General features: G+C 39.9%; 1 protein-coding gene across 2 annotated transcripts in view; it reads right to left on the bottom strand.

Annotated features, from left to right (window-relative positions):
• Window positions 1–539: 539 nt before the first annotated feature.
• The window catches only part of OSTF1 (osteoclast stimulating factor 1), a 58,644-nt gene continuing 47,418 nt past the window's right edge, over window positions 540–11,765 (bottom strand). Inside the window, exons 9-11 of one of the 2 annotated variants that reach the window (XM_081103058.1) lie at window positions 8,992–9,090; window positions 2,463–2,493; window positions 1,560–2,076 (exon numbers count right to left, since the gene is read on the bottom strand). In XM_081103058.1, the coding sequence (XP_080959184.1) occupies window positions 2,049–2,076; window positions 2,463–2,493; window positions 8,992–9,090 (158 nt within the window). In that variant the 3' untranslated portion in view covers window positions 1,560–2,048. Of the gene's footprint in view, window positions 2,077–2,462; window positions 2,494–8,991; window positions 9,091–11,765 lie in introns of both variants that reach the window. The other variant, XM_081103057.1, reaches the window with a different exon arrangement.

The raw sequence follows: 11,765 nt of genomic DNA, 5'->3' as shown, positions 1-11,765 counted from the left end.
AAGTAAATTTCACCATGGAGTTTCAACCACAGCTAAATGCATTGTCCTGTTTCACCAAAAAGTCATGCAAACCCTTTACTCCTCCAAAAAACTATAGTTGGCCAACTTTCTAGAATTTTCATAGGTTTGAAAATGTTAAAAGCAGTGACAGTGAAGTCCCCACTATTCTTTTCCTCAAATACATAAATAATATATCTACATCAAGCACAGAATATTTTCATAAAAACTATCTATATCCATGCATGTATTATCTCTGCCCATGTTAAAAAATTAGGAGTGTTTAGTGGGCATTTTTCCTAATTATCCCAGGCCCACAGTGTCCGGGAACAAAAAGTTAGAGATTTCCAAAAGCTTTTTGTTATGGTACAAACCCCTTTTTAAAGAACAAGTCCTTAAAGGTTCTGTGAGAACAGATATAATTTCAACAATGATTTCTTATCTTCAAATTTATGTTTATGAAGAAATACAAATGTTTACCTCACATTTAATAACATTTGTGTTGAGAATAAAGTATCCTTTTTTTGTTAATTTCAGATTTTGTGCTTATCGTTCGCTGTCACTTCTTCCTACTGAAATTGAGTTGGGGTAATTTCTTTAAAGACCTCGAACAGGCTTCTCAGAACAGGCTTCTCAGAGTATCGTTTCTCAAGGCACCCACAGAGAGAAAAACCAAACAGTCTCAGACAGAGGAAAGCCTTGTAGACGAGAGGCAGTTATTCGTTTCCTGAGCGAACCCACTTCCTTCTTCAAACATTTCCTTCTCTTCACCAATATGTTTTTTGAAATGAATATTGAAGTCTTGCAAAATATAGTCCGAAGCCTAGTGCCTAGAATCGGGCCGTGTCATTTTTAATATCATCACAGTAGTGATAAAAACTAGAAGCTCAAATAAAGTGTCACTTCAATAGTACAGAAGGCTCCCTAAAATGTTAATTGGTGTTTTAGCAAAAGAATCCGAATCATGAGAAAACCAATGTGAAAAGCTGAAAGCCAAAAAATATCAGGGCTCCTGGCTACTCCACCATAGAAAACTGTGGCATCTTCCATAATAAGGAAATCATTTCCTTTTTTAAAAAGAATTCATCGATTGATTTTAGAGAGAGAGACGGGACAGAAACATCGTTTTGTTGTTCCACTCATTTATGCATTCATTGGTTGCTTCTGAACAGAGGTCGAACCTGCAACCTTTGCATATCGAGACGATGCTCTGCCCAACTGAGCTACCTGGCCAAGGCAGTCATTTCTTTTCTAACCTTTCAAACCTTAAACAATGAGCTGCTCGGTTTCTTCATACCAAGTACAACCTTAGAGATAAAACTGAAAGTTTCATTCTCAGTAAAGATATATATTTTATTAGAAAGATATCTTTTCAGTGATTATTGTCTTGATTTTAATCAAAGCAGATACAGAAAGTTGAAAGGGGATTTGGCTATTATGATTCTCCTGTGCTAACAAATACAAAATATAATTTTAAAAAATTCAGTCTTTACCTAAATATAAAAAACTTCTTTATTTACCGGCACAGAGTCATACCAGAAAAACAGACAAGAGGAAAAAAAGTCTCTTAAAATGTTTATTTTTGTCAGAATAACTGACAATTTTCTGTTGTCTTTTGGTTTATTATTATAATGAGCATTTCTCCCCTTGAAAAATCCATTCAAAACATCCTTGAGGTAAAGAAATTTAATTTATAAAACCATCCTGATTTTTTTAAAGAAATAAATTCTTAAAATTCCTTTAACTTGATAAATAGCAATAATCTCTTCTTGTTCTATTCTGTTAAACAAAAACTTACTTTATACAGCAAAGAATCCAGTCACTTATTGGCAAACCAAAGGTGAGAACTATTCATTTACATGATCTACTCAAACACAGTGCAATACTGCCACGTTCCACGTTCATATGGACATTAAAAAACAAAAACAGAAAAACAGTTACCAACACTCTTCTGGCAAAGACAAGGTTTTGGAATGGCAAAAGCAACAGAAGTTTTAGCTCTTAAAGCTTCAGAAAGGAATTAATCTGAGTCCTCTTCATCAAGATAATCCTCAGCATTGCTTAATGTTCGAACAGCATCTGAAAAAATAGAGGGAGAAAGCAAAAAAAGAGAAATTAAATATTGCTTGGATTTTGTTTTCATGTTCAAAGCTCCTGACAATTCAACAAATTGCCATCTTTTCTCAGACCCAGGGTTGCTCTTCCCCCAAGGATCTTCTTCAACCTTTGCTTTTCAGCCTAGCTGCTGCCACAGAGGCTGACAAATACACTTGTTTGCACATTCCTTAGACATGCAGAAATGGAAGCACGTGGTGCTAAGGTACCATTACTCTATCTCAGACAAAATGCACCACGACCACCGTGGAACACACCAGAAGCCCCTCCCCTGTGACGACTTTGCTTCCAACCTCCCCCAAGGACAAGCGCACACACGACTTCAGTCAGTCAACAACCCGAGGCCTTACCTGAAGGCAAGGTCACTGGATAGAAAGATAACTAATGAGGGAGAAAAAGGAAAGCAAATGAAAACACAGAAGCATCAGTTTCATTGTAGAACACACTGATAAAGTATCCTCAGAAGCAAAAGACCGAAGTGAAAAATAAAAGTTCTGAAATAGAAAGAGCGGAACATCATCAAATGTAAAATCAACCTTGAACAGGGTTCAGAAGGAAGACTGGGACTTTGATGTTCACCTATTCAACTGTCTGACTGGTCAAGTTGTTAGGGGCAAAAATAGAATATTGGGGACTAGCTATAGTTATCAGAAATATTAATCATGCTGCTAACCGTGATTGCCTTGTTCTGATTAAAGAAAGGACATTCTAACCTGGCTGGGGGTTGTACGCCCAGGACCCCGGAGTCAACCGCGGAACTGGCAGTCAACCTAGGACCTGGGGGTCAACCATGGAATGCAGTCCATTCTCATTCAAGAATTGCCTATTTTCATGGAAAATTAATAATCTTGTTGCCCAAACAATGGAGTCTCACCCCAGCCCCCATTACCTGCTTCCCATGCCTATAATTCTTACTTGCTCATGTAATATTGCCCTAACCAATATAAGTAGCTGGCTTATGGGGGGTTGCAGAGCAGATTTTTGTGGATGACCTGCTGCTCTTCCATACTGCCAGGATTACTGGAATAAATGCTCACATATGATTCAACCCTGTCTCTGGTGAATTGGCTCAAGTAGTGACAGGCAGCCCGGACCCATTGGTTGTCCCGTTTCAAAATTTCTATAATAGGTTACACTAGGTATAATTTAAGGGGGATGAGGGGTTGAAATGCACATACAAACACATTGTTAGAGCTCAACAAATATATGTTATAGCACCCAGATCATGGTCTCTAAATACTATATCCCCACTGCTCATTGGAGATATGACTAATTTCAAGTCTGGGGCTTTAATTTCAAGTCAAGAAAATGTAAAAAAAAATAAATAAAAATGCACCTGAACCACTTGTCATGCCACAAAGCAAGGATCCTACCAAAATCAGCATCACTTTAAAATGGTTCAGGATCCAACCTGAAGAGGCCTCCACTAGCCAAAGTTATCCATAAAGATATTAATTACAAAGGATTAAAACACACCAAATACTTCAGCCCACACCAAAGGGAATTCATTGGTCCCTTTGGAGACTGATAGGGAGTCAGCACTGTTATTTTGAAACACTTCAAAGAAGGGTAAAAATCAAGCCTTTATTCTGCTCCTGCTACCTAAACTATTTCCCTGGGCAACCAAACAGCTGATGAGAAATTTTTCTTGATAGAATTCCCAAGCTAATAACTGAGGGAACAAGTGACAGAATTGGAATATCACCATTTGCAACAGATTAGTGAAATAATGGATCTAAACAATGATCATCAGTGGATGCTGACATCATAGGAAGAGGGACAACCAGATATTATATGCCTCCGTGGGAGGACATGATTTTCTTTATGAAGTATTCCTTCCTCTCCCCCTAAGATAGCTAGACCTAAATCTAATCAAACATCTAGATCTAACATCATTTTTTTTTTTTTTGGATCTAACATTATTTGACAAAAATGCAGAAGACAGTAGAACATGACGCACAACACCACGGGACTACATACTTATAATGTCTACACTGGGAAATTCAAATGAACTAACCCAGTCTCTTTAATAAATATATTACAAGGCTAAAAACAGGGGAAGAGGAAAGGAAACACTGATTTAAAAACAAAACAAAACTATCAATTACCTAATTTGGACCCTGACTTATACAAAGTATAAGTAAGTAAATAGATAAGGAAGCAACGAATAAGTAAGTAAGCAAAAGAAAACCGGCAAATTTTGAAAATTACATTTGATAATATTAAGAACTTAATAATTTTAGGTATGTTAATGATATTGTAGCTTTCTGAAGAATCTTTACATGTTTAGGAAGTGACTGCTGAGGAAAGCGGAGGGACAAGGAAGAGTCAGAACAAGGGGGTAGAAGCCAATTTACGTTACATGAGAGAAAGAAAGGTAAAAGAACAAGTGGGTACAGGACAGAGGGAAACTTCCATGATTTCACTTCCAAACTATTAGAAGTCTCCAGATTGACTATATTCTTCTCCATTCTCCTAAGAGGAGTTCTGGAGACCTGGGAGAAATGTATTTTGTTCTGTCCCACACACAAACTTCGGGACTGGCTACTCACTTGGTAACAGCAGCTTTAAGTAAAAGACAAAGAGTCTCACAGCAAAGTTCTTTTCCCTCCTACTTTGCTACGACAATCCTGCACTTTGTGGTATTTGAGATATTACTTGTCCTTCAGTGGTTACTTCTGCACTTTGTTTTAACCTCGTTTCTCCTGTTAGCAAGAGAAGGATAACCTGCCATGGCGCAAACTCAGACTGAATGGAACTCAAGAGACAGAAATGAGCCAGGCAAATAAATTCTTTTTCCTCCCTTCCTTTCACTGACCTCTCCGAGGCAGTTTCTCTGGAAACCTCTCATATGGACAAATGCTGAGTCATGAGCTGTATCTCGTCATAGCCTATCTTGGTTCATGCCCAGCATGCTAATGTATCACCCAGCAGCACTTCCAATCTCCCCTATCTCACTTCCATTTTTCTTCAGTCTCAGAGCCCTGGGCTTACACGTTCCAAATCAAGCATCAGTACTTCGGACAGACAGACAGACATAAGTAACTGGTGGAGGGATAAGCACATAACGTGGACAAACAGCACAGAAGTAATGTTAAGGAAAAGACAGAAAAAAGTACATACTGCTTTATTCCATTTATATCAAGTTCAAGAACTGGCAAAGCTAATCTACGGTAAGAGAAGTAATGATACTAAGGGAGGCCTCTGGAGGTTGGACATGTTTTCCATCTTGATCTGGGTTGTGGCAAATAAGTGTCCACACAGTAAAAAAAATTTATCACTTAGCTGTACACTTAGAATTTATGTACTTCACTTACTGTAAATTATACCCCAATTTTTTTTATTAGAAAAAGGATTAAAGGGTTCAACCCTCAAATATGACTCTTACCCCACCCTTGTATCCTAAAGTTATCCTTCATAGTAATTAAAACAAATGAATTATTTTTTTCCTATCAAAAAAAATCCAAGAAGTGGACAATGATATCAGAATATACCTTGTCCAGCTTAGAGTTCATGCTGGCAATTAGTTACACAGCTCAATATTTAAACTCTCATTCCAACTAGGATCAAAATACAAATTAAAAATTTTTAACTGGATTGCTGGGGTAATGAAGCAGAAAAACAAAAAAGAAAGAAAAAGGTAACATGAAAATCGAAATATGAAAATCCATTCTTGGCTCTGTATGCCAGGCCCCAAGATTACCTCCCTAACAAATCCATTATCCAATCGGTACATAGGTAGGAAGACATGCTAAAGACACTTGGAGTGAACAGAGAAAAAGAGCCCATCTCCTAGCCAGTGGTTGGCAAACTGCGGCCCCTTGAGTGTGGCTCTTCCACAAAATACCACATGCGGGCACACATACAGTGCGATTGAAACTTCGTGGCCACACTCAAGGGGCCAAAGAGCAGCATGAGGCCCGCGAGCCGCAGTGTGCCGACCACTGTACCTAGCCCTATTCTACAAAAACGTCAACAATGTGAGAGACAGAGGAGAGCTGGCCACCTGCCCTCCCGGGTCCAGCTGCTCACGTCAAGGCTTCCGGGTGCAGCTCTCTAGGGGCTGAGCACGTTTGGCATTTCCCTTGTCTATCATGATCAAGCTCACACTATGCAGGAGCTTCTGATAACCTTCAGCTCACAAGAAACCTTACCCCTCGGTCAAGGACATTCTGAAGATACCCGCAGAGCAACAGGAAGTCGATGGCAGAGAAAGGAAATTAGGCCAGAGTCCTACTTCCTAACCCAACCCAGGCAGCGAGGAGTCGGAGGTCCACCTCAAGTAACCGTCTCTCTCCCGCAGGCTGCACATAGCTGCTCAGCAACAATGCAGCTGGGGAGCACCACTCAGCTGGTAAATACTTTCCCTCTCACTTACCAGAACCTATTTCATCTCTGTAGGAGCAATTACTTTAAAGAAAGGCTTGCTCTGCTGGTGAGGACACATGGCTTAAATAATTAAAGCGTCCCAAACTGCTTAACAGCTTACATTATATATCTGAAGTTAAAAGAAATAAGGATCTGGAACAAACACACATCTGGAATAAAGGACAAAAAGGAACAATAGATCTGAGAGGAGGGCTGTGATGGGAATCCCATAATCGGTAAGGAGGATAATTCTGGGAAGCTGTTGGTGAGCCAGGAAGAGAAGGGGGCTGCGATATTTCTGATGGGCTGAAACGAAACCAGGGGACTGACTTTATTTTGTGGCTTCTGCTAGGAATGGAATATGTATAGGACAACATAAGATTGCCTCTTCTCATAAATGGAAGGATACCTGAGGGAGAAATAAGTTTTCCCCGGGGTTCAAAACTTAATGGGAAATCAATTCAAATGATAAAAACAGAAATCAGTATCTCATTACACAAACTCTGAAAGCGATACTACCTTCAAGTTAAAATGAAAACAAATGCACTTTAGCCTCTATAATAAAAATTTTTCAAAAGTTATATTGTAGTTCTCCAACAAGATTAATCAGTCTAAACTTAAAAGCAAGGGTGGGGAATCTTTTTTCTGCCCAGGGCCATTTAGATATTTAAAAATTCATTAATGAATTTACAAAATTATCACCTTAAAAATTAGACTGCTATATTTGGTCAAACATTCAATTAACTCACCCCTAGTGCATTGGCAGGGCCAGACCAATGATACATGTTTTTTGCGTGTGTTTTTTTTATTTTTTCAGAGAGGAAGGGAGAAGGAGAAAGAGATAGAAACATCAATGACAAGAGAGAATCTTCCAGCAGCTTGCTCCACACTGGGGATCGAGCCCGCAACTGGGGCAGATGCCCCAAATAGGAATTGAACCATGGCACTCAACCATTGCGCCGTGCCAGTCAGGCCAAACCAATGATTTTGTGGGCTTTAGAAGGCCTGCAAGCCAGACATTCCCCACCCCTGCTCTAAAGCAACACTAAGAAGGGTTGGAATGATGAGTAGCAGAGCTAAGATTTGGAAAAAACATTATACTAGTTCCTTTAAAAAAAAAAAAACAACAGTGAAAAATATGTATTAATTACATACTTCAAAGTGGTATTAAAATGCCAAACATAAAGTAGAGTAAGGCTTGAGACATGAGAAAAAAGAGACGAGAAGTTCCCTCTAACTAAATCATCTCCTACCTTTCTTTTTCTACATCCCTGGGTTTCTCAGGGGCTGATAGGCTAATGGTGAATGAAGAGGGGAAGCAGAAGAGAAGGAAAGGAAGAAGAGTTCAAGGCACACCCTCCAGCATTTCTTTCAGGAATCACAGTAGAATGATTCTGGGGGACATAATCAGTAGGCTATGTGCTGAGAGGTCAAATAAACATCCGGCCTCTGAGTGTTAATCAGGAATGACGCAATGCTGTTTAACACCTTTCTTTAACATTTTTTCAAAACAACCACACAAGCCTTTCATCTTTTTCAAACCTATTCTCCCACATCAATAGCTATTTTTATCTTTAAGAATCTATACCTAAACTTCATCTTTAAAAACCACCCACAGTACTACAAATAAATGCCAAAATGTTTACAGAGTGTAAAATATTTTAATGTATTTTTATTAATTCCAGAGAGGAAGGGAGAGGGAGAAAGAGATAGGTAGAAACATCAGTGAGGAGAGAGAATCATGGAACAGCTGCCTCCTGCACACCCCTCACTGGGGATCGAGCCCACAACCCAGGCATGTGCCCTGACTAGCAAACGAACCGTGATCTCCTGGTTCATAGGTGGATGCTCAACCACTGAGCCACACCAATAAAATAGTTTATTGATGTTCTCATTTAAAACAGAAATATAATATAATCATGGAGCTGTTGAATGCTTAAGTTAAAAAATTTTAGAGATATCTACTCATAAAAATGTATCTGAAAAGAAGAGATGGAGACCATGGTTCTCTGAAAAGGACTGTAATGGAAAGAAAAGTGATTAGAATTTGATTGTAAGAAACTAAGAAATATACAAAAATTTGTATGTTTAATTTGTCTCTTCAAATTTGTTTTCATGAGGGTACTCTTCTGTGTTAGAGGTTCTGATTTAGACCAAGGATAGACAATCTAACTTCAGAATCACCTGAAGAGTTTATCAAGAAATTTTTTTCCTAATACTAAGTTGAGAAATCTTAGTTATGACAGCACCATTGAAAAAGAAGGGTTAAAACCAAATACCTGCCCAGCTGGCATGGCTCAGTGGTTGAGTATCAACCTATGAACCAGGAGGTCACGGTTCGATTCCGGGTTAGAGCACATGTCCAGGTTGTAAGCTCAATCCCCAGTGTGGGGCATGCAGGAGGCAGCTGATCAATGATTCTCTCTCATCACTGATGTTTCTATCTCTTTCTCCCCTCCCTTCCTCTCTGAAATCAATAGAAATATATTTAAAATATATATATATATATACCTGTTCCCTGTTTCTTTTTCAGGAGAGTTGCGCAGGCAGCATTAGTAGCCATGTCCAGGGCCAGCTTCTTCTCATTGTTTCTTAAATCTGTTCTAGCACCTTTCCCAATACAAAAAAAAAACATAAATTAGATGTTTTTGAACACAGTAGCACAGCAATACTCTTTCCACCAAAACTGATTACTTTTGGCAAAACTAACTGGAGAATTTTTCTGGCTCAGAAGTAAGTTTTTTCAAAGCAGAAAAACTTTCTCAAACCAATAATAGTGTACTTGGCATCTTTAATCAGGGAGCTTGTTGCTGCACCTGTGATATTATGCACACTCAAAATATAGCCTTTCCCTTTAAGTCCCTGTAAAATTTGATGTGAATTTTTCAGCGAGGAGCTTATCGTCCTCTGGTAAATCCTAAATCAGTTTGACCCCACTAGTTACTATGCCTCAGCATGATTGTTTGGAGATTAAATTCAATATGCCCTGTGCCCCTTCTGTTCAAGGTCTTTGGGAAAGATCATGTGGGTTGAGCTTGAGGGGGATTAATATTTTAGGTCTATAAGTATATTCTCATGTAAATTAGCAAAATAGTAAGATAATAAAACTTATTATAATTCCCATAACCTATCTTCTACATACTTTTTTCCTTGTCTTAATTGTGTTAAAAATTATACCAGCATTCATGAATACATTCTCATCATTAAAGTTTCAAAATACTAAAGTATGCTGACCAAATCCATATGTCCCATTTTAGCTCCCAACAAATGCATCCTTCCCCATTTTCTACCTTCTTCAGAGGTAGAAAACCATTCCCTGCAAGTAGGCTTCAGTTATCTCCTTCAAGTACATGGGTGCATTCACAGACATATATGTACATCCACACAAACCCAAACTACATATATTGGTCTGTCATTTCATTTTTTAGCTGATGTTTAATGGACACAAAATTATATTAATTTCAAGTGTACATGATTCAGTATTTATAGATATTGTGAAATGATCACCACAATGTCTAGTTAACATCCTTCACCATTCAATTACAAAAAACTTTTTTTTACGTGATGAGAAGTTTTAAGATCTACTCTTTTAGCAACTTTCAAATATGCAATACAGTATTATTAACTACTAGAGGCCCAGTGCACAAAAATTTGTGCACTCGGGGGGAAGAGGGAGTCCCTCAGCCCGGCCTGTGCCCTCTCGCAGTCTGGGACCCCTCAGGGGATGACCACCTGCTGGCTTAGGCCCGCTCCCCAGGGGATTGGGCCTAAGATGGCAATCAGACATCCCTCTGGCAGCCTGGCAGCCCTCGGGGGATGTCCACTTGCCAGCGGGGAGCAGGCCTAAACTGCAGTCGGACATCCTTAGCGCTGCTGAGGAGGCAGGAGAGGCTCCCACCACCACCGCTGTACTGGCAGCCATCACCCTGGCTTGTGGCTGAGCAGAGCTCCCCCTGTGGCAGCGCACTGACCACCAGAGGGCAGCTTATGCATTGAGCGTCTGCCCCCTGGTGGTCAGTGTGTGTCATAGTGACCAGTCATTCCCAGTCCTTCTGCTGTTAGAGTCAGTTTGCATATTACCTTTTCACTATATAGGATAGAGGCCTGGTGCATGGGTGGGGGCCAGCTGGTTTGCCCTGAAGGGTGTCCCAGATCAGGGTGGGGGTCCCGCTTGGGTGCCTGTCCAGTCTGGATGAGGGGATGATGGCTGTTTGCAGCTGGTCACACCCCCTTCAGGATGGGGTTCCCCACTGGGGTGCCCGGCCAGTCTGGGTGAGGGGCTGAGGGCCGTTTTCAGGCTGGCGGGTGACTGAAGTTCCCAACCTCTCCTTTTTTTCTTTTCTTTTTTTATTCTGGAATTTATTTACCTTCTATGGCTGTCACTGGAGCTGAGAGCCGGCTTTAGCTCTGAGGCTCGGCTCCAGCTCTGAGACCTCGGCTGCTGAAAGCAGGTATCTGGGCTTTGTTTAGCTACTATAATTGAAACACTGTTGCAACTCTAGTTCTGAGGCCTGGATGGCTGAAAGCAGGTTTCTGGGGATTGTTTAGCTTCTATAATTGCAACATAGTTGCTTAGAGTGCAGCTCAGAGCTGGGCGGCAGCAGGTGGGGAACCCTGGCTTCCTTCATCACTGGAGCAAGCAAGCCTCCTGTTCGCTTCAGCTGCCTGGCTGCCGGCCGCCACCTTGGTTGGCAGTTAATTTGCATATCACCCTGATTAGCCAATGGGAAGCATGTCGGAGGTACAGTTAATTACCATGTTTCTATTATTAGATAGGATATCACCATGCTGTGTATTACATCCCCATGACTCATTTTATAACTGGAGGTTTAAACCTTTGACTCCAAGATTTTTTTAACTTAATTTATAATGGTATTATTTCTTTAGTAGCACATATACTTATAACTCAACCTATTTAAATGTTTATAAGTATTCCATCTTGTGGATGGGCCAAAATTTATTTAATCTTTCCTCTATTGGGGGGGCATTTAGCTGTTGTTCCTAATTTTCATGATTGCAAACAATTCTGCCATGAACCTCCTTGAACAACATCTTTGTATGCGTGTGTGTGTGTGTGTGTGTATTTCTGAAGGATGGTTTCCTAAAAGTGGTGTTGAAATGTAAGAATATGTACATTTTTAATTCTGCTAACTCCTGTCAGACTGCTTCCCAAGAAGGATTTAGCAATTTTCACTTTCTGCCACAATGTGTGAGAGTACCATTCTCTTTGCAACCACAGCCTCTTCAACAAATTAGAGCCATATATGTAATTTTCAATTTTCTAG

Source organism: Myotis nattereri, assembly GCF_964212035.1.
Source record: "Myotis nattereri genome assembly, chromosome: 12".
Classification (NCBI taxonomy): Eukaryota; Metazoa; Chordata; class Mammalia; order Chiroptera; family Vespertilionidae; genus Myotis; species Myotis nattereri.
The sequence above is the reverse complement of the archived record's forward strand: the minus strand, read 5'-3'. Positions and strand labels throughout refer to the sequence as shown.